Source organism: Thamnophis sirtalis, unplaced genomic scaffold (genome assembly GCF_051295495.1).
Source record: "Thamnophis sirtalis isolate CommonGarterSnake01/CBP01778 unplaced genomic scaffold, rThaSir2_p1.2 scaffold_3, whole genome shotgun sequence".
Classification (NCBI taxonomy): Eukaryota; Metazoa; Chordata; class Lepidosauria; order Squamata; family Natricidae; genus Thamnophis; species Thamnophis sirtalis.
This window is the reverse complement of record NW_028261383.1, coordinates 174686159-174710016: the sequence shown is the minus strand read 5'-3', so window position 1 is coordinate 174710016 and position 23858 is coordinate 174686159. Positions and strand designations below refer to the sequence as shown.

The following is a 23858-nucleotide window of genomic DNA, read 5'->3' as shown; positions in this document are numbered from 1 at the left end:
GCCAGTGAAAACAGAGCTCAGGCCATGCCCCCCCCCCCCAGCTCCATTTTTGCTGGCAGAGGGCTGCAGGAGATATATACAGATATATATCTGTGAGCCACATGGAGGAACAATTTAGAGGTATCTCAGAAAATAAGTGCTGACCAAGGTGTGCTTATACTGCAAGTATAAGCAAGTGGAGAAAATCAAGATGTTTTTATCGGGATGACTGCTAGAATTACATGGAGATCACGATAATAATCCCACAACTCTCTCAGTCAGTTCTAGCATGCTAGTTCTCCTTGGCTGTTCCCTGCTTATTTCAGGTGCTTCAGGCCTCAAGGACAGAACTCGAAGCTTTGAATATTTGCTTGGATACCATCATTATTTGGACACCATCATCATATTGCAGCATTAGTCAGGGATATAGCTCTCTTTTGATCAATTACAACTTCCTATTTCAACCGGCATTCCCCTCCAGATCTCTAACTGGTCAGCCAGGCTATTCATTAACCATATCTCTCTCTTTTGGGAAGGTGTTAGAACTGTGTTCACAATAGTTGAACCAACATATATCAGGACGGGCTTGAGATTTCAAAATAGATGGGGTGTACTTGCTTACCCCATGCTTCCCTCTGATACCTGTCTGCCTTTTATAAGTCAGGCCACCTGACAGATGGCAAGATATGCTGTTCTAAGCATTTGTTTAAGCCTGCCCCACCCTTCCCCATGTTAGGAAGAGTGACGGATGATGCTTAGTGGAAGGGAAGGAATCTACCGAGGACAATGCCATTCACCATCCTCATTATTGTGGCAGAATATGGACTGGTAATATAATTTAGGCCGGTATATGTTTACTGGCTCAAGGGCTGGTGGCTTGTACTTTATTGTAATCGTGGAAAACAGACAAGAGGCAGTACTACATTTATCCAATTATGGATCAATATAGCAGACATGCAGTCTTTGAACATAAGTATCGCATAATGCAAGAGATGATTATATCTCTTTCTTACTAGATACTGTATATGATCTGTTGCAGTTAATTATGGATTGTGTAGGTTTATTTTGCTGATTATTCATCCTATCTTTTTCAGTCTAACACACTTTTTTGCCTAGCAAACCAAATAACCAACCTTGAAACTACTCAAAGAAATTGATTCCATAAGTATTTACCTTGTCTAAGTAAAAGATAACAGCTCCTTTCTGAGCCATATTATTGTCAATTTCAAACTTGGAGATGAATCTGTCGACTCCTTCAGAAAGCTAAACAATGAAAGGAAAGAAAGGATGGATATTTACTTCAGGAGTGTCAGATGATTCAATTCAAGGAATTGCAGATGATTGAAGCTATTTGTACTGGGACTGTGTTATAACAAAATCGGAAAGTATTTTCAAGTTCCCTGAGAGACTTTGAGACAACCAAAAAGAGTTTTAATATAATTAATTTGTTAAAGAGATTCCACATATCCTTCTTCTAGTGAAACTTCCCACAAATTCTAGGTCAGTATGGAAATCATTGCTTATAGTCAACATCTGAGTAATTTCTTTTTTTGTTGTTTTTTATTATTTTATAATATATAATACAAATGTACAAAAGAAAATAGTAGGAAAATAGGGGGTGAAAAAGAGAAGGGAAAAGTGTGTTTGTTTATTTGTTTGTTTATTGGATTTATATGCCGCCCTTCTCCCAAAGGACTCAGGGCAGTGTACGACATTAAAAAAACACATATTACAAAAGTTAAAAAGGAAATTAGAGTATCCAAAACCAAACCCAATTAATATTAGCAATAGCATTTAAAAATTGATTAAAATTAACAATAATCAATCATTTATTTTGTTTTGTTCAGGCCAGGCTGGCTGGCTGGAAAAGCCAACTTTTTAGGGCGCGTCGGAAGGACCAGAGGTCGGGGATTATGCGAAGCTCCGGGGGCAGCTCATTCCAGAGGGAAGGCGCTCCCACAGAGAAGGCTCTCCCCCTGGGGGTGGCTAGCCAACACTCTCTGGCCGACGGCACCCTGAGGAGGCCAACTCTGTGGGATCGCACTGGACGGTGGGAGGCTACCGGTGGCAGTAGGTGGTCTCGCAGGTACCCTGGGCCTAAGCCATGGAGCGCTTTAAGGGTCATAATTAGTACCTTGAATCGCACCCGGAAGACAACCGGCAACCAGTGCAGGCTGCCTAAAAGGGGTGTAACATGGGAGCACCTAGGAACCCCCATGATAACCCGTGCAGCCGCATTCTGGACCAGTTGAAGCCTCCGGGTGCTCTGCAAGGGCAGCCCCATGTAGAGAGTGTTACAGTAGTCCAGGCGAGAAAGGACGAGGGAATGGGTGACTGTGCACAGAGCATCCCGATCCAGGAAGGGGCGCAATCAACGTACCAGGCGAATCTGGTAAAAGGCCCCCCTGGTCACAGCCATCAGGTGTTCTTCTAAACTAAGCCGCGTATCCAGGAGGTCTTCCCAGATTGTGGGCCCTCTCTGAGGGGGCTAAAATTTCTCCCCCTATCATCAAAGATGGAACAGCATTAAATTATGTCCAAAGTTTCTTGCCCACTGAATCCTACAACATCTGAGTAATTTTCAAGAAAATTAAAATAACTGACTTCACAATGTTTTGCAGAATCACGTCTTCATTAAAAGAGATGTACTTTTCTGATTTTATTAAAAGATGCCTTTTATGTGTCATTGAAATAAAATTCAGTATCTTATTGATTCATTTACTGGTAATGAACATTCATTTATTCTCTCTGCAGTTTTAACCATATAGGCAAATGATTAACTATAACAGATTCTCTCATTCAACCTCTTCAGTGAGGCCATTTCAAGCCCCACGCAAAGCTTGCCTACCCTTGTAAGGTCTTCAGCGTCAGCGAGAAAACCAGTCAGCATAGAAACATCAATTATTGTCATTGTAGCGTCAACTTCTCCCAGATATCTAAAATCAAGAATGGAGAAAAAATGACCAAAGATGGATTTCCTAGTTCACAAACAATTTCTTCTTCATTGCTAGAGTCCCCTGGAGGTTTCCCATTCATGTACTGGCCATCCTGCTGTAGCATATTGCAATTTCTACATCCCTAAATCAATCTGAAGGACCTGCGGTGACTTAAATCCTGCTCTTTGTTTCATCCAACAACAACAAAATGTTACAAATTAGGATGGTGCACAGAAAACAGATCAATATCCAAGCAGAGATAGAGTGTAAAGCTGGGGAAAGTATAACTCTTTTCTTGAAAAGTAACACAAGTGCTTCTCTGAGTTATTACTCCAAATATCCTGTTAACAATCCAAAGTTTTCTTTAACTTTCAGCATTCTTACCTAGTGCAGATTTTAATCATGAGGGCTCCCTTGGCTCCCTTTGCCTGCTTTGCGTCTAAAAATTGCAAAAGAAATGGGAGAAATCAGACTCTGAAAATTCTTAGCAGTTTTTTTTAAGGTGAAAGGTTTGATTGTCCATAACATCTCTTTGGAAAACCAATAAATAAGCTATTCACTTTTACCCTCTATTTCTATAATTGATTGGCTTTTGAAAGAATTCTTGAAAGAAATAATATGAATAGGTCATGTTTAACCAAAGAATAATAAATTAAATCCAGACCCAATTTCAGTCACTGAAGAACTGGTTGCGTAGATTCTAAAGCACGCCTGTCAAATTCGCTGCATCATGTTGCTGTCACGTGATGTTTCATGACATTTTCCCCATTTGAGGAGCTGGGGTGGGCGTGGCCTGCGATTGAGATTCTAACATTTTAATCCCCTCCCAAAAAAACTTCATTACAATCTACTATTTCTGGGAAGTCAAACTTACTCAATGGGACATTTTCCACAGAAACGTCAAGTTGGAATTTGTTGCAAACAATTTCCTCTTCCCGCAGTAGTGCGTTATAGACTGTCAAAATTGTCATTGTTGCTTTTCCATCACCTGATGCTGACACAGTGAAGTCTTCATTGAGTTTGGTCTGAAAAGCAACGAGGGTTAGCAAGACCATCAGCTGCAGTTCCTTGGCTATTTTGATTCTACTGAATTGTATTTGTTGTAACCTGATATGAGCTAGAGGTGGAACAGATTTCAAAATATAAAAAAGACCAAATCAAATATTTGGATGAAGAAACAGCATTATATTAGGAAGGTATCAACAAAATCAAATCATAAAGAAAACTCCTTTCTTTCCACTTTCTGAAGTGGAAGTTTCATTCCACTTTACAATGAACGTAAAATTAACCAAATTATTGTGCACCAATCTTTGCAATTTCTATGTATGTGTACCTTCATAGTAATATAATGTAGTAGAATAAATGGGTTTAATTTTCTGCAGTAGGAAGGTGTAAATATAAATTATATATAAATTATGAGTGATGCCATTTGACAATTACGTAATATCTGTATGGTAAACTTTCAAGCACCTGACACTTTTTACAATGGTTGTTAAGTAAATCACTGCAGCCGTTAAGCGAATCTGGTTTCCTCAACTGACTTTGCTTGTCAGGTGCCTGCTGGGTTGAAAAACATCAATCCAGAGAGACAGAAGGCTCCCTGATGAGTGACAGCCACATTCACAGGAAGCCCCCTTTTTTCAACTAACTAACAGAAGGAACCACCATTCCTTTAGCTTATATGACTCCCCTGGATCAGGGAGAGTCCTAGAATCACCCCACAAGACCGCTCCGTACAGCAGCAGTCTGCAAATAGTTTCAGGAGCTCTGCTTCGAAGCATCTGGTGAGCCTGGGGAGGGGGAGATGGGACGGGCCTGCAATCACTTATGTGTTAACAAAGCAGCTGTTTTGGAATTTATTTTTCAAATGGACAATAAGTCATTTCATTTCTTAACTAATTTAAGGGATTTTTATCTGTATTAGCTAAAAGAGGCTCTCTTCAGTCACTTCCGCCTGTTACCCCTTTTTGAAGCACTTCTGCCATTTTTGAAACTATTCCTTGTTAAACCAAGAAAAAAAGACGGTTGTTGGTGAAGCATCCATGCAGCAAACCGGCAGTAAAACCTGCAACAACCCACTCCTGATACAAATGTATTTAAACTCTACTAGTATCATACAGCTACATTGGCTATAAATTGCTTCTGCAATATCAGAAGTAGCAAATAGCAATAGTGAAGGTGTTGCAAAGTGTTCCAAAAGTCCCTCATTAAGACCCCTTTCCTAGGAATAGTTCTTGGACACAATTCTTGGATAGAGACACAATTTTGCAATATTGTCTTAAATACAGCCTTTTTCAGCTTTGGGTGAGGAAAGGGAAGCCATTTAAAACTACATTGTATGTTGACAAAGAAGCTGGTAGTCCAGGGGGGAGTTCCAGCAGTCACTCCTGCCGGTTCACTCATGGGTGTATCATGCGTGCTTTCTTGATGCGTGCTGTGCAGGCATGCACAGAGCAATAAAAATTGTTCTGCACATGCGCAGAAGCAAAAAACAAAGGTGGCGGTGCCTATGGCGGAACCAGTTTGGGGGAGTGCAGTGGTGGGTTGCAGGTGGTATGCCCTGGTACGCACGTACTGGAGCCAGCCCGGAGCACCGGATACTGTTCCGGTATGTACTGTACCGGTTGGAACGGGATTTGCAACCCACCACTGGGGGAGTGGCACACCTGAGTCGCTGCTGGTTCCCGTGACCCAGGCTGCCAAGCTACTACCGGTTTGGCTGAACCGGTCCAGTTCGAACCGGTAGGAACCCACCACTGTAGTAGTCTTAAGCCAGTCTCCTCTGATCTGATGCTTGAACATGGGCTAATTTCCAACCACCACAATTCCAAAAGGCAGAACTGATTTAGGTCTTCTTTCTTGTTTCACTGAATTCTGTATAGTTTTTCTGAGTTCTTGAAAAAAGATGCATTTGAACCTAAAACACCAAAGTAATTATTTCCAATGAAAGGAGTAATATATACACTTGCTGAAATACTGTACCTCTGTCGTCTGGGCTCGAAGAACATTGGTAGCATTAATTTTGTAGTTTAGAGGTAGTTCTCGTCCTGGCAGCCTAATAACAATATCTAAATTCAAGTCCTCGGTAGGCCTCTGAATCTCATATTCAGCAAGAGCTTGAAACGCCATAACTGTTGCCTGGAATGGGAGAAAGAAAAAAATAAGGTTGTTTGTCTTGGAGTGTCTCACAAAGGAACTGAAAATCCAGTGATGTATTTTACCAGAGAAATAAATGTTTGACACATAGGGAAGAACATGGTGATGGGGCTTGCTGCAATCAATACCCAAACTATCTTTCTAATTTTTACAATTGTCTGTTAGACCATTTGATCATAAATGAGAAGTTGGACTACAAACTGAACGAGTAAACAAACAGAGGAGAGTTGACTTATATACACATACATAGATCTTTAAAGAGCCTTTTATCTGTAGAACTAAATGATCTAGGGTAGGAGTGTCAAATTCATATCGTCACAGTGGTGTCATGTGACATGTCAGGATTCCCCCCCCTTCACTAAACCATGTGTGGGCATGGCCAGCACATGATGCATCCGGCCCACAGGCCAGGAATTTGACAGCCCTGATCTAGGACAATAGGAAGTCTATGGATGAGTTTTCCCTTGATTCCCTTAATTTCAGCATGGATGAAGAACATAAACCCTAGATAATCCTCAGGTAAAAACTCCTTTCAAAAGCTATTCTTTCTCCTACAACCTCATGGAATCCCGAGAAACAACTGACCCACAGAGGAAGAAAAGAAGGTGGTGGGCAGAAGAGTGCCTTGCGCCAAGACTGGCATCCACTCCCCTGCCCCTGAGCCAGCCCCAAAAGATGTGGGGGGACAGCAGGTTGTAGAGTTCTCCCCTCAATCTCCAACCCCTGTCAAAAAGGATCCCGTCTTCCATGAGATCAACAGCAACCTGATGGTAAGTGCACCATCGCTCCATGACAGCTCGGGTAGAGGTCCCGGTGCCCTGATGTTATTGGGCCTGCAGGGAGTGCTGGCCATGTTAATCAATGACGGTCTGCATCAGCACCTGTAGAAAGGAGTTGGTGTACCTGGATGATACATTAACTTACACCAAGACCCCAGAGGAGTACATGAAGCTGGTCAGCTGGCCAGCTCTACGCAAAGCTATCCAAATGCAACTTCCATAAAACCAGCTTAGACTACTTGGGGTATTGAATTTCAAAGGAGGGAGCGGAGAGGGACCCTGGCAAGTGAAGGCAATACTGGAATGGGAGGTCCCTCGAACCAGGAGGCAGCTGCAGAGCTTTCTCGGTTTGGCAAATTTCTATCGCCAATTCATCCCCATGTTTACCCTCATAGCCTTGGCAATCACTAACTTGCGTAGGACAGGGAAAGGCCTGAGACCCAAGCCTGGGAAGCCTCTGCATTGATTGCTCAAAGGCCAAGCCACATTCAAGAAGTTAAAGTGCCTCTTTGTTGCAGAGCCGGTTCTGAAACACTCTGACCCAGATGAACCATTTGTGATACAGGTAGGTGCCAGTGATTTTCTGGTCCTCCTCCAGAAAAATGCCAAGGGAGAGTTGCACCTACACATCTTATAAACTTTCTGAGACCAAGAGGCGCTGGGACATCTGGGAGAAGGAAGCCTACAAAGTCCAGTGGGCTCTCCTAAGCTGGAGGCAGTTCTTGGAGGGCAGTAAAATCCCCTTCAAAATGAGGAGAGACCACAAGAACATAAAAGCATTAAAGACCCCATGGAAGCTATTTCCTAAGCAGGTCCGGTAGGTTCAGTATTTCAATCGTTTCAACTCCATCCACTGATGCCTACCAGGGGTGGGGGGAGGAGGAGATAATTTTGGGGTGGGCGGTCTCTCCCATATGCCACAGTACAATAGTGCCCGAGAGGAAGTTGTCAACTCCATCATCCCATCCAACCAGTTTGCGGCGCCCACAGTTACGAGACAGCAGAGAGCAACCTCTCAATACTCAGCCACAGACCTGGCACAACCCTAAGGGAGTCTGAAGACTGGTTCCAGCATCACAGAGACCAGTTGGCATTAAGAGAGAGGCTGGAATGGAAATGGAGCAAAGTCTACATCCCAGCTAGCCGAAGCACTCTAATTCTACAGCAGAACTACTTTCGCATTTGTGAAGACTCTCCATCCAGTTTTATGGCAATTTTGATGGCCAAAAATAAAGAAGGACATAGAGGCGTATGTAGCAAGCTGCCCGGTGTATGACATAGTTATGCTCTTGGTAAAATGAAAAATGTCCCTGGAGTTTCTTTTGCTCTACATGCCAACCGGACGGTTTTCCTTAGGCACTATGGAGAATAAATCCACAACCTCTTCCCCATGATAGCACTTCAAATATTAGACGTCTGCTATCATGTCCCGACCTTACCTTCTCTTCTTCAGGTGAAACATGGAACAATTCAGACTTTTGTTTTGTTTTAAGAAGCCTAAGGTAGAATAGAGCTCAAAAGATTGTAATTCAGACAATACACACAATGTGAAAAGAAAGAAAGGCTCACTTGGGTTTGTCCATATGTTCCCCCATAAAATTTCTGATCTATCAGCCATCTGACTACAGGACCGGCCTCCTCAATTTTCTTCATTTTCAGCAGGGCCAACAAGGCATAGGAAGTGGCTTCAATGCTGTGGGTGTGAGCTTTAGCTACTTCCCAACGATTCCTTTCTAAAAAACAGCACAGAAACAGAATTAAGCCAAACAGATGGAAATATCGGTTACTTACCTTGAAGGTGACTTTGCATCGATCCATCTTCTGCAGCAATAGTGGCCATTCCTGGATTGGGAGGCCTTGCTCATGGTCACTCCTGCCTAGGTCACTTCCCAGCTGGACTACTTCAATGTGCTCTATCTTTGAAGGTCACTCAGAAGTTACAACTGCTCCAGAATTCAGTGGTGTTGCAGTTTCAGGTGCTTTGCCGGTATCATATTGTTTTGCCATGGGAATTACACTGGGTCCATTTTCTTTCTGTATGCAATACAAGGTGATGATTATCACCTTTAAAACATACATGGCATACAGCCAAGTTATTTGGAGGATCTGCCTGTCAACGTGTAAAGCGTGTCCAAAACCGACTGAGCCAAAACTTACTTTGAAAAATCTATCAAGATTTCCAGGTTTCCTGAATCCCAGGCTCTCCGAGCACTCCCCCCATATTTGGGTTACTTGGAGGGAAAATCAGGCAACAGGAGGTATGTGGCAATGCCAAGCAGTGATGCTTTCCCAGCAGCAGAAGCAAGAAAGGAGTACTGGTGGAAATTAGTCCCTAAGGCAGCTGAAGTAGAGTTCCCTAGTCCCCTAGTCCCCAGATACAGGGAAGGGTCTCAAAAAAGCTGGCAAGGGTGGACTGGAGGTAGGACTGGGCACAAGCCAGGCTTCCAAAGCCCCAGATGGAATCCCTGGAGTGTGTAATCGATGGGTCCCTAATGGGAGGAGTCTATGCCACCCACCTGACTGAACCATTGAGGCTAGATCTAGCAGATCACTGGGAAGTAATTCGATTCATAATAGCCCCCAAAATGACAGACATAGTCATAATGGGACTTTCCTGGCTAGACAAGTGGGGACCGACCATCTGGTGGAAAGGGGGTTCCCACAGACTTAAGATATCAAGGGGCCCCCAACCCCTCCCACACCAGCTAGCACAAACACCACCCGCATAGGAACCCCACCAAAAGAGCCCACAAGAACAACTGGCAACCACATCCAACAAAACCCCAGAGGCCAAACTGATTCCGATGGAATATCAGGACCTCATAGAGGTATTCAGTGAAGTCGAGTGCGATGTTCTGCCTCCTCACTGTGAAACAGACTGTGCCATCAAAATCATCCCCGGGGCAAAACTACCCAAGCCCAAACTGTATACCATGACGCCCCTGGAAATGCAAGAGATGCACAAATATATAGACAAAAACCTAGCAAGGGGGTTCATTGAGCCAGCCAAGCCATGGATCGCGGCACCAGTCCTCTTCAAGGAGAAAAAAGATGGAACTATGAGATTGTGTGTGGACTTTTGAGGGATAAATGGGGTGTGCATCCACAACCTATATTTCCCTCCCCCTCATGAAGGACATGCTATCTCATCTGGCCAAGGTAAAAGTCTTCACCAAACTAGACCTTACTACCTACCGAGTAGGTATCAGAGAAGGAGATGAGTGGAAAACAGTGTTCAACTGCCCCCTAGGGAGTTTTCAATTCAAACTGATGCCTTTTGGACTGCAGGGGGCCCCAGATGTATTCATGCAGTTAATAAATGAATAAATGAAGTATTGCATGAGCACCTCTACCAGGGGTCCTCCTTGACCTGGTGACATCCTTATCTACACTGAGACCATGAACGACCACATACCCCTGGTCCGCCAATTATTGGTAAAACTTCTCGCAGCCAACCTGTACGTCAAGGTATCAAAATGCAAATTCCACCATGCACGGTTAGACTACCTGGGTTACCGAATGTCAAATGAGGGAATAGAGATGGACCCAGCCAAAGTACAAGCTGTCTTAGGCTGGCAACCCCCTCGCACCCGCAGACAGCTACAAAGCTACCTAGGGTTCGCAAACCTCTACAGGCAATTCATCCCCTCCTTTGTGAAAATTGCCAAACCCCTAACAGATCTTTTGAAGACAGGGAGCCCAGGAATGAAACCTCATTGGGGATAACCCCTACAGTGGGACCTAACCTGCCAAGAGGCATTAGAAACACTAAAAGAAATTTTTGCAAAGGAGCCAATGCTGAAGCATCCTGACCCCAAGCAACCCTTCATGATCCAGGCAGATGCCAGCAACATGGCAGTGGGAGCGGTGCTACTCCAAAGAAACAACTAAGGAAACTTACAACCCTGCACCTACACCTCCCGCAAGCTCACAGACACAGAGAGAGGATGGGCTGCGTGGGAAAAGGAGGCTTTCGCAGTGAGATGGGCACTGCTGACCTTTTGGAAGGGGGCCAGAAACTGGTCAAAGTCCGGACCAACCACAAAAATCTGGAGGCGCTTAGGACCCCACATAAAACAAGTCCGATGGGCTCAATACTTCAAATGTTTTGATTTTGTTTTAAAGCACATTCCAGGGGGGAGGAACTTTCTAGCTGACACCCTCTTCCGCATGCCTCAGTACAAATGTGAACGGGAGCACATAGTGGATGCTATATTTCCCTCTACTCAAACCGCTGCTCAGGTGACCACCAGGTGGCAACACCATGACCGGCAAGACCAACCCACAAACGACCTAACCACGAGACTCAAAACCAAACTGCTAGGGCAGACCTTTTATCTTTTGCTGAGGTTGCGTACAATAATGCTGTTCACAGTAGCACAGAACTCCCGCCGTTCAAAGTAATAAGCAGCATGGATTTTATCCCAATGCTTGAGTATCCAAGGGATTCCCCCTACCCCCCAGTCAGTTTGACTGATTGGATGTCGATGCTGAAAGCAACCTGGAAAAATGTCAAAAAAGCACTGGCTAAAGCGGCACGAACCTATAAGAAACAGGCAGATAAACACCGGACTCCGCAACAGCCATTCCGAGTGGGAGAGAAGATTTACCTCTCCACAAAATATGTGAGATTAAAATTGCCTAGCAAGAAACTGGGGCCAAAGTTTATGGGACCATTCCCCATAGTAAAGATCATCAACAGTGCAATTGAAACTGCCTCAATTGTTAGGGAAGATACACCCAGCATTTCATAGTAGTCTCTTAAAAGCCGTGATTGGATCCACTCTGAGATCCCTACCCCGGGACATAGGGGGACAAACCTATTATGAAGTTCAACGAATCCTTGATTCAAGGTGGCACAGGACACAACTCCAATACGTAATCAAGTGGAAGGGCTACCTCTTATCAGAGGCATCTTGGGTGAAAATTAGAAATATCTAGGCTGATCGCCTTATAGCAAAATTCCATGCAGAAAATCCAAGCAGGCCTGGGGGAGGAACGCATCCCTAAGTTATACACCTGTACTCAAATTGCTTTGTTTTACACAGGTCACTTTCAGGAAGTGAGGGGAGCTGGATGTCAAGGTGTAAAGCGTTTCCATGACTACTATCAACTCAGGAAGGGAGGAGCCCTTCAAAGTCATGCCGGCATTTTAGCGTGCCCCTCGGCCGCCATTCAGCGAAAGATGTTTCACTGAATGGGGGCCGAGTTCTAAACTGCCGGCATGACTTTGAAGGGCTGGATTGCCTTCTGCGCGAGCCGATGTGGAAGGCAAGCAGCAAGCCAGCCCTTCAAAGTCATGCCGGCACTTTAGCGTGTTGGCAGGCAGGGCTGGAACGAGCGAGCGAGCGTGCTTCGTCCCGGTGGGTGCATGAGCGGAGCACTTTTCCAGCGCTCCTGTGCCTGGAGAGCTCCGTCTGCATATGAGCCCAGGATCCGCCGCTTGCGCTCCCTTGCTCCGCCCCACCACCCGCCTTCCCTGACTAGGGGCTCCTCCAGCAGAAGTAGCAGAGTCGCGTCGAGCGCTGCTCTGCCTTCCTCCGCGCTCTTCCCGCCCGGACGCCCAAAGCCTCCCAGTCCGCCCGGCCCAGGGTGAGTCAGCTGCAGTGCAGCGGGCGGCGATCCCACCACCATCCGCCCGCTCACTCGCCCCACCCATCACTTACTCTGAGTTCGGAGAAGAAGCGGCGGCCCCAGTTGGCTCTTTTCGCGGAGGCTTTCCCACAGCTTGTCTAGAAGTGGAGCTGGAAAGGCGAGCTCACTCCCCCGCTCATCCGCCCACTCACTCGCTACACTACCCCACCCATGCGAGCGGCAACGGATGGGCGGGGAAGCGAGTCGAAGAAGGCACCAAAATTAAGCGAGATCTTTTGGGAATGGCCCGGGACGCAGGAAAAATTATGAGAAGGCATGCCTGTCCCGCCAAATGCGGGACGTCTGGTCACCCTAAGGATTACTTCATTCTTCTTCTTAGTGGAATGTTTTCAAAACCCAACCACCTGGTTTCCCTCTGATTTCTTCTTAAAACAAAACAATATATATACCTGTTGATGCTGCCATGAGTACCCTGTCATCCTTGAGTCGTTCTGCAGCAGCCAAAGCATAGGCTGTGAGGGCCGTAGTGTAAGGCCTTTGCAATTGCTCGTACTTTTTGAGTAAATAATCTGTAGCTTTGTTGATGCTGCTCTCTAGATTCTGGAAGTGAGGGGAGAGGGAAGAGAAGAGATCCATTAGGAATGTCATAGGCATCCCTATGTAATACCATTTCCCTGAGATATGATGGGCCCCACTCAGTTGCTTTTCTGAAAGGCGCTAAAACATGATTTTGTCATTGGGCCTGGGAAGCTCAAATGGAGATGGAACTGATCAAATGGTTGATTTGATTATGCTGCTGCGGCCATGGGAGTGAGGGGAGCAGATCAGTTATGCATTTTTTAATGTGGTAGATTTTTAAATCTCGTAAGCTTGCCAGGGCCAACTACTTCTGAGTTGGACAGCCATATAAATTTGTTCAATAAATAATAAAGAAATAAAATAAATATGTGCTGCCACTTCCTGCTTATATGTTTTACATGCTAATAATGCAGATTTAGCCATCGGGTGTGTTATTTTAAGGTCTTTAGGCAGGAAGAGATGTTGAACATAAATTCTTTAGGAATGTCTTAAATAGGGTTCTACTGTAAAAGCTGCAGTACGGCCCGATCCAGTTGCAGAAACCATTTCAATTTGAGGAATGCTGGAGAGCCTGAAGGCTTCTGATACTAGGTCAGAGAAGTTGTGAAAATGGAAGACCATGATCGAAAACCCCCTAAGGGATGTGATCATATTTTGCCCTCTCATACCACTTCCAATCACAACATCACGTACACTGATATGTTCATTGCAGATTTCTCTGGATTCCAACAACGCAATCAGAATGAAAGCTGTTAAAGATACTTCTGGTTCAGCACCTTGGATTCCTCCCTAGAAGAAAACAGAGCGGTGGGTGGGGGACAAAAAGGCAAAAGTTATGCTAATAAATAAATGCTACTCTGCGTTTATACATAGGGGATACACAGGGGAGCAGCAGAGTTAATGCTTTTATATCTCTTGGCTTCTATCTAGTGGCCATCCAGGTTTGTCCATTCAAGATGCAGTATTGTTGAAGAGCTGAAGTTTGAGGAAATCATTCAACTTTGTGTAGCCATGTTGTAGCTCTAAACTACCCTAACAATGTTATATGGGGAAGAACAAGGGACAGCAAATTCTAGGGAATGAATATTCTGTCATTCTGTAGAAGAATAAGAAATGAGTCATTTTAATGAAACTTTTAATTATTTACTTTAAGCCAGGCTTAGCCTGGATAATTTCAAGGCTTCATACTCTGAATCTGACTAGTTGACACAATTTTTTTTTAAAAAGACAAATAATGTTTTGTAGATATCAGAGTTCCAGCTTCTTGTAAAAGAGGAGTGGAGGGCAGGGGAAGAGGTCAAGGACCAGACTGAATTGATGATCCCGCATAAAAAGAACATAATCCAAGCCACACAGAGCACTCATTTCAGGCCACCTACGCAGTCCATATCAACATGCCCCATATTGCCTGTGGGCAGCATCCTGAAATAGAATATTACCAAGATCAATGTTGTCACAATTATGGAGAAACTATGTTACAAGTGAAGGCATGAAGACATGTGCTCAGGAAATGTCGAGTGAGCCATCTTGTACCAGGGCGTGGAGGCTGTTTGGATTTGCTTCTAAATTTCTTCTGTAGAGCCTCATCTGATATTTTTTCAATGTTGTTTTTTTCTCCGTTCTAGTTTTCTTTTGTCTTTGAAGCAGGTTTCATCTTCAAATTCCTCCATGAGATCTATTCCCACATTAAGCCAAATCTTACCAAGGCTATCTTTGGTAATGGTAGAGCTGTGGTGCCACAGTTGCTTGAATGCAGTACTGCAGTTAGGCTGTTCGATGTCAGCGTGCCAAGTAACACCCCCAACGAAAGAAGGCTCCGAGGCTTGAGGTTCCTCAATGTTCCACTTTATTAAAGATGTCATATTGGCACGTCTGGGAAAACCCGAATCTGAAAGCTTTGGGGTTTTCCCCACTCAAAATAATATCAAAGACCCTTCCCCTACACCCACCTGTCCATCACATGTTCCAATCAATCCACTGTCCCAACTGGAGGTGCCTCCCAGTCACACCACTCAAGTGCAGGTTGAAATGTCCTTGACTCCCAGAGAAAATAATGTTGCTATGACTAGATATCTCTACCATTCCCAGAAATCCCCCTCCAAGATTTCCACAGCTCCACGTGTGGCAGCCCTGCAGATCCCAAGGAAAAAATGGCCTCCAGAGCTGACATTTGATTCGCATCGGCTCAAGGTTGACTCAGCTTTCCATCCTTCTGAGTTGGCAAAATGAGGACCCAGATTGTTGGGGCAATATGCTGGCTCTGTAAACCGTTTAAAGAGGGCTGTAAAGCACTGTGAAGCGGCATATAAGTCTAAGTGCTATTGCTATCCTCGTGTCCTATCTGAATTCTAATAACCAATGTCATTAGAGTAGAAACTAGGAATGAACTAGTACAAACTTTTCTCTAATACTTGAGTTTGGGTCTTTTTCAGTTAAGAACTCAAAAATCCCTGTATTTATTGGAAGGAAGGAAGAAAAGGAAGGAAGAAAAAAAGGAAGGAATGAAACCATACCTGCATTGTTGAATGAAGTACAGGGGGCCAAACAGGGAGGGAGGGAGGGAGGGAGGGAGGGGGCCATACCTGCATTTCTTCATGGATTACAGGGGCATTTTCTTTGAACACTCCATCTGGTTGTTGCCTGTTCCGAATCAGCCACCTCACACCTCCACAAATGATTTCATGGTTAATGTCTTTTGCAATTTTGGCAGCCAAGGAAAAGACTTTTACAACATATCCTGTTAGCCTGTAAAGAATGTAATGCATTAATCAATCATTTGAAGATCTTAATACAAGTGCCAATAGCTACTTGCTTGATTTTGTAAGCCAAATATGACTAGGTTGCTGCTAGCTAGGAGTCACCACAATATTACATTATGGCACAACAACCATAGAAGTTGTGTATGCCTCTAGGGCAATATTGTTCCTATGATGGGAAACAATCAAAATTAAAATCAGTCACCCTAAACTCTCCTTCAACCTAGGAAGGAAAAAAAGCCCAACAACCAAATCAAAGCCATATCAAGAGAAATAGTGCATCCGAGTCAGTGTAACAGAAATTATAATATTGTTATAGCACAACAGTACATAGGAACTAGAGTTTTGGAAGAAATGCAGAATGAGAGTTAAGAGAATGAGAATTCCTTATTTCAGTTCTCGTGACTATCAAAGATGCATTCTTAGCATTTGCTTTATATCGGCTAATAATATAAGTGGAACTGAGTACTTTCAGAGGGTAGCTCCCCAATGAAATAGTATAACTATCTATTCAGAGAGCCACGTTGGAGTAATACTGAAGGTGCTGGCCTAGAAAGCAGGAAATTGTGCATTTTAGGCCCTTTTAGGCATGAAAACCAGCTGGGTGACTTTGGGCCAATCACCTTCTTTCACCCAATTCACCTCACAGGGTTGCTGTTGTGGGGAATAGAAAGCAGGGATATTAAGTATGCTCATTGCCTTGAGCTAACCAATGGGAAAAAAGGTGCGATAAAAATCTGATAATAACAATAACAACTCAATCCCAAGGAATCAGTGTTCCAACAAAGAACCTGAGTACAATATTGAGAGTTTATGAGCAACTAGGCAAAAAAGTTAAGGAGTTAGGGGCACAAGTGGTGTCCTCATCAGTACTCCCAACAGAAGGTCAGCACTCATTAAGGAAAAAAAGAATTCTAGAAAAAAACCACTAGATAAAAGGTTGGTGTTGTCAAGAGAACTTTGGCTTCCTGGCCCACTACTCTTCAACATCTTCATAAATGACTTAGATGAGGGAATAGAAAGGGAACATGAAATTTGCAGATAACACTAAGTTGGCAGGAATCGCCAAGACAAGCTCAGGATCCAACAAGACCTTGACAGCCATGAACAAAGGGCCCTTTTTCAACAAAATGAATTTTAATGTGGAGAAAATAGAAGTTTTACATTTAGGCAGAAAAAAACCAAAAATATAAGTATAGATTAGGTGAAACAATAACTGTGAGATAGAAGTTTTACATTTAGGCAGAAAAAAACCAAAAATATAAGTATAGATTAGGTGAAACAATAACTGTGAGATGGACCTCGGAGTCCTAGTGAACAATTACTTAAGTGTGACTCAACAGTGTGCAGCCACTGCCAAAATAGCTAATACCATCCTAGGTTGTATAAACAGGGGCATAGAAGCAAAATCATGTGAAGTATTGTACAACTTTAGAAAACCTTATTTGAACTACTCGTAGAATGCTGCATCCAGTTTTGATCACCACGCTATAAAAAAAGATGTTGAGACTTTGGAGAGGAGGAGTCAACGTCACAATGATACGGACATGCGGTCTCAATACTCCGAGACCGCAGCCAATACTTTTGCCACTGGGTGGTCCAATCGGACCTAAACCGTCCCGAAGAGACGGTGAACAGGAAGAATACGTCTTGCTGATCTCAGGGACATCGCAAAATCCCTGATTGATGCAAGAGAAGTTCTTCAAGCCGGCGACAAAAAATCCAGCCAAGGATGATGAAGTCGGGGTGGCTCCAAAATGGAAGGATACGGAAAGAGAAAGTGTTTCCAGCTGGTGAGGAACTTTTACTGTTTTAAAAAGAGACTGCCTATAAAAAACTTAAAATTAATTTAAATTGGAGAACAGAAGAAGCAAGCAGCGGAATTAAATTTGGAATGGTTTTGGACAGTGGTTATCTTACTTGTTAAATGCTATCTTCATGGATGGAATTTATGCAAGCCTTTTAAAATGAATGGATTAAGTTTTCTTCTTCTATTTTTTCTTTTATTATTCTCTGTAACCTATGGTCTAAAATTTTCCTCTTTCATTACTGTGGGTGTTTTTCTAACCCATTTAAAAATTGGACTCTTTTTTCTAACTTGAAATACAAAAAAGATACAAAAGAAATAAGGAAATTTGCAACAATAGCATTGCTACTCGGAGGCTGGAAGGTTTGTGTATTGGAGTTTGTGAATTGGAAATGAAACATTTTTTTTCTTCACTGATTGTTTTGGCTTGGCACTACAAGGTCTCACTGCTTGGTTATAGAGAGTGATAAGAAGGGAAGCATGCAGATGTCCCTTTGAAGTATATCTTTAACCAGAGAAAAGTGAAAACAAAGTATTTTTGTGAATCTATGTTTAATTTTATTAACCTTCCAAGCTAGAGCAGCTGTGTTTGTTAGCTGGAGAAAATGGCACAATTTCAAAAGGAAACAAAAATCTTAAGCTTGCAAAAGATATTTTCAGAAATACAGAAATTATGAAATACATATGAGAGAATAGAGAAGAAGCTGGAAGACTTAGAGCATATAACAGCAAAATATGATGAAGAAGTTGAGGATGTTTATCAAATGCAAAACGTGGTGGTTAAAACTCAAAAAATCGAAGTGGAAAATGAATATAAAGAGATTAAATTTGCTGATACTTATGGTGATTGGTTTGTCTCTGAAAATGGAAAGAGTGGAATCCTGAAAGAGGGATTAAATGGAGGGGAAATTTATCCCAGAGGGCAAGATACAGAAGAAGAAAAAACCCAAAGAATCTATGGATTTAAAGAGAGAAATTTTATTAGCAATAGCATTGATAACACTACTGACAATCAAAGATAAGCTGGTTAAGGAAACAGAAGAAGGGCATCAAGATTACATGAGAGATATTATAAGCAATGAGGAGTCCATACAAAGTTCATCAAGGGAGATGATTAGAGGACTGGCACCACAAATGGCAGAAGATATGAGACAGTTTTGCTATTGGAAAGATACAGGTTGATAGATGGAAGAATATAATTTAAAACTAGCTAAACCTAGTGAAATTTATTGACAATAGATATAGTTTAAATAAATAATTGATAATGTTATTAATGTATACAATGTGTAGTGTTATGATGAGTATAATTGGATACGAATATTGAATGGTACCCATGTAAGGAAGATTAGAAATCCCTTTGGATTATACATAAAAGTTAATAAAGAAAAAAGAAAAAAAAGAACCAAGTTAGATACAGTTAAAGTTTTGATTATTAGGGGAAAAATGTTATGATACAGGATATAGTCAAATAAAGGAGGGATAAGAATAACAATGTATATATAGATATGGGTATAACATAAGGAAACTGGGTGTAAATTTTAAACAGTGATTTGGAAAGGAAGATTAGAAAACTTTGTTATTAAATATTATGGATATTTAGCTAGAATAGGACATGAGGATTTAGTGTTAATGGGGGGTTTTAGAAATAATAATTGAAAGGCCAGTATGTGGTTATGTATTAAATTTTGGTATATTTTATGATGAAGGACGCTTATAAGAGCCGAGGTGGCACAGTGGTTAAATGCAGCACTACTTCAGCTGACTGCAGTTCTGCAGTTCGGCTGTTCAAATCTCACCAGCTCAGGGTTGACTCAGCCTTCCATCCTTCCGAGGTGGGTAAAATGAGGACCCGGATTGTTGTTGGGGGCGATATGCTGACTCTGTAAACCGCTTAGAGAGGGCTGAAAGCCCTATGAAGCAGTATATAAGTCTAACTGCTATTGCTATTGCTATTGCTAAACAATTATAGTCAAATGAAAATGAAGATATGATGATGGTGACATGTATAAATATCTGAGTTAAAATGCTTGAGTTAATATGAATTATGTTTGTTGACTGAGGAAGAGATGCACGAAAGTCTTTTTGTAACCAACTGATACACTTTCTACAGCATGTAAAGAAGGATGTTATGTTTGTTTTAAATTAAAAAAAATTTTTATTACAAAAAAGATGTTGAGAAAAAGTGCAAAGAAGAGCAACTAAGACGATTAAAGATCTGGAGGCTAAAGCATATGAATAACGTTTGCAGGATTTGGATTTGGCTAGTTTAGAGAAACATGGGGGGACATGATAGCAGTTATTCCAGTATTTGAGAGACTGTCACAAAGAGGAGGGGGTCCTTTTCCAAAGCACCAGAGGGCAGGACAAGAAACAATGGATGGAAACCAATCAAGGAGAGAAGCAACTTGGAATTAAGGAGAAATTTCCTGACAGTGAGAACAATTAACCAGTGGAACAGAAGTTGCCTTCAGAAGCTGTAGGGGCTTAATCACTGGAAGTTTTTAAGAAGAGACTGGACAATCACTTGTCTGAAATAATATGGGGTCTCCTGCTTGAGCAGGGGGCTGGACTAGAAGATCTCTAAGGTCCCTTCCAGATCTATCCTATCCTATCCTATTGCAGCAGGAGCAAATTTCTATTCTTATCTTAAGGGGAAAAATAGAACTGATTGATACTAAAAGCTAGACATGAGAAATCAAGAGGAAAAAGAGGAAGACGTGTTATATGGGTAAGCCATTATCAGAAGAGAGAGGAGTTTGTCAAGGTTTGAAGCACAGCCAGGGAAGGAGCTTCTAGAAGGTAAGTAGAAAGGAATGAAGAAAGCAAACAAATAAAAAAATACAAAGAGAAGAGAATCAGATGCTGAAGCAGAAGTTAGAAAATGAAAATATATGAACATTTATAGAGGAAGTTAGAGGAAAGCCTTTCCATGATCTTAAAGTAAGGGCTATATTTTTGTCCATACCAAGTACTAGATGCACGGCTTGCAAATGCTGCATAGGAATGGTCTGCTTTCTTGTACGCCAGCTCCTGGGTGTAACCTGAAAAGGGACAAGATAGAAAGAGCTATGAAATTTAGCTCCAACCATACAAAATCACATCTAGACTAGCATCCAGGACAGTTTTGCACTCTTCTTTCTTTGCTGAGAGTCTCCTTGGAGGTGCTTTTCCTTTGCACGCTTGTTTCGGTTTGTGTTCTGGTCTCAGTGTAAAACCATCCCACTCTTCAGATGAGATTCCGAAAGAAAGCAACCTTAACAACAACAACAGCAACAACAACAACAATAGGAGCTGAAGAGTGCTGTCTTGTATGCCTGAAAAGCAAGCATTTGATAGGAGAACAATACTTCTAAACTCACTAAAAAAATAGAAAACAATGTCTTTCCTTTTATAGAAATTTGTGATAATTCCATGAGTCCATATTTAAATTTTTCTTGCAGTTACTATGATCACAACCACCCCTCCAGACTAAAGAAATGATATCCTCAGCTAAGCTAGCAGGAACCGACCTTGTGAAAACAAAAACAAAAAGAACCTTGCCATACATTTAAGAATACTTGGCTTCTTGACTTCTGTGGGTTTTACATTTGTTCAATTTAGGGATTAATGAATCTCACATTTCCATCCCCTGAAGAAAACAACTCTGGAGATAATTTGCCTTACCAGTCAGGATCTGTTGGACAGCTTCACGCCTGCCATCTACGTCGAAAGTCTCCCACTGATTTGTTGTATCCAGGTAGTAGGTGGCAATAACTGTTGGAGTCATGCTGATCATATTTGACTCCCCGGAGCCAGAAGGAGTGATAATGAGATGCCTGAGTTTACTTTCGTCAATTGAATTTTCAACAATCTGAGCCACAGGGTTGCCTGAACATGAAAGAATTGTCAAACATCTGCAGAAGGTGGCTAGTTTATCTTGCTTTAAGCTTCAATAGCTTTAGGGCAAATGAATAATCTAATTTGGCTTCCAACTCTACTATTCTTTCTTTAGAGAATAGAGCCTGGGGTAATTAAGACTAATTAGAAGCTTTTTTAACTAGTTCAGTGATGGGCAACCTTTTTGGCGTGGTGTGTCAAAAATCGGCAAAAAATCAAGCATAACTCGCGTTGTGTGTCACTTCGACAAAAACATAATTTTGCGCAATTTATAGTTTAAACTACAAAAATGTATAATTGCAATATATAATTGTATTTAATAAACCAAAAACAAATTATTTAACATACCTGCTTAGTAACTTCTTTGTTCATCAGTCGATTTCGTATGTTGCCCTTGATATTATTGAACTTGTTTGGGGTGCCGTGAACCAGGGCTGTGGAGTCGGCTGCTTCCAGCTCCACGTCCTCATCAACATGCCGCTCCAGCCCGCCCCTGCTATGAATATTCCTAGTGACGCGAGGGCGAAGAATATGAATATTCATAGCGGGGGCGGGCCGGAGCGGCATGTTGATGAGGACGTGGAGCTGGAAGCAGCAGACTCCACAGCCCTGCCGTGAACTGAGAAAAGTGAGGGGGAGGGCGAATTCTTTAACTAACCAAGAGTAGACTCTCTGTGCCAGCCTGACTGGAGAGAGGCGCGCACTGTTCCCGCGCTCCTCTCCTGCGGGTCCTCCCTCACCGCGCTGATGACGTGTGTGCGCACGGCACACACGCCTTACCAGCAGCCCCTGCGCTCAGAAAGGGGCGGCAGCGATACAGTAAGTGAGTGTGGGCGGGGGAGATCACACGTCCCGCCCCCCCGTTCCTCCAGCACAGATTCTTTCATCCTCGGCGGCTGTGCAGGAGCCGAGGATGAATCGCATGAAATCCTGTGCGTGTCACCCCAAATGGCTACGCGTGTCAGCACTGACACGTGTGTCATAGGTTCGCCATCACTGAACTAGTTTATTTAATTCAGTTTTAAGATTTCTGCTCTCCTTGGCAATTTAGGATGGTTTAGGGTTAAAAAGGAGAAATAATATATAATAATATATACATAGAAAAAGACATAGCTGAACAGAAGATTAGCTGGTAGAAAACCTTATATATATATATATATATATATATATATATATATATATATATATATATATATATATATATATATATGTGTGTGTGTGTGTGTGTGTGTGTGTGTGTGTGTGTGTGTGTGTGTACGTATACGTATACACATACACATACATGTATGTGTGTGTGTGTATATATATATATATATATATATATATATATATATATATATATATATATATATATATATATATATATATATATATATATATATATATATATATATATATATATATATATATATATATATATATATATATATATATATATATATATATATGTTTAAAGTCACAACCCCTGGTATGCCCAAGTATGGGAGGAAGGTCACACTTCCACTCTCTGTCCTTCGGCTCGTCACAAGAGACCATCCAGACAGAAACCCAATATTTTTTACTGTTGCCTTTTTGTTACATTTGTTATATTTATGCTGATAAATAAATAAAGGGAGACTAGTATAGATCTATTTCAAGCTATTTAGCTCTCATCAGCTAGCCATATGTATGTATGTATGTATGTACGTACGTACACACTTTCTTTACAGTCACAGACTAAAACACGAATACTACAAAAGAGACATATGAGAATTGATCATAGCATCATAGCAATCAGTCACCAAAAGCTTAACTAAGGGAAATTACAGCGTTTTCCTCTAATGGTTACAGCTCTTAAGAAAAATTTGGAAACCTGATAGATGATGTATGAGGAGCCATCTCCAAGGCAATATACAAACAAATTACAGCCATTAGGTCTAGAAGGGACGATTTCAAGAAGAGACAGTAACTTAGATCTGTCTGCATTATACATGGGGCAAAATAGAAGGACGTGCTCCATAGATTCAACCTCGGCTCTGTCACAAGGGCATAGTCGCTCGTTAATCGGGAGCCTCTTAAAACGATCATCCAAAAGTGCTGAGGGCAAGACATTAAAGCGAGCTAGGAAAAAAGCTCTTCTATACTTGGGAATGGTTAAAGTATAAAAATAGGAAGCCATCCTCAATCCATAGTTATTAGGTTGGTTGAGAGTCAGGGGGGGAGCAAGTTTTGTTGGCTCTGGATCGTAGATATTGTTTATCAAGGTCCACAAGCTGTTGGACTACCCTAAATTGGGCGTCCTTAAGGCTGTAGTTTCTCACGGCATCCTCCATAAAACCTAGCAGATGTAGTTTCTTTAGCAGCTCTTTCTCCCAGCGAGAAATATGGGAGTACCACAAACACCAGGGAGAGGTAG

At 42.3% G+C, this 23858-nt stretch overlaps 1 protein-coding gene across 1 annotated transcript in view; it reads right to left on the bottom strand.

Moving 5' to 3' along the window:
- LOC148048409 (A.superbus venom factor 1-like) overlaps positions 1 to 23858 on the bottom strand; it is a 65957-nt gene that overhangs the window by 13060 nt on the left and 29039 nt on the right. Inside the window, exons 23-33 of the mRNA XM_087711002.1 lie at positions 21251 to 21454; positions 20553 to 20628; positions 15607 to 15769; positions 13718 to 13813; positions 12895 to 13045; positions 8420 to 8583; positions 5898 to 6053; positions 3790 to 3940; positions 3300 to 3354; positions 2828 to 2915; positions 1153 to 1242 (exon numbers count right to left, since the gene is read on the bottom strand). Coding sequence (XP_087567128.1) covers positions 1153 to 1242; positions 2828 to 2915; positions 3300 to 3354; positions 3790 to 3940; positions 5898 to 6053; positions 8420 to 8583; positions 12895 to 13045; positions 13718 to 13813; positions 15607 to 15769; positions 20553 to 20628; positions 21251 to 21454 — 1394 coding nt within the window. The remainder of the gene's footprint in view (positions 1 to 1152; positions 1243 to 2827; positions 2916 to 3299; positions 3355 to 3789; positions 3941 to 5897; positions 6054 to 8419; positions 8584 to 12894; positions 13046 to 13717; positions 13814 to 15606; positions 15770 to 20552; positions 20629 to 21250; positions 21455 to 23858) is intronic.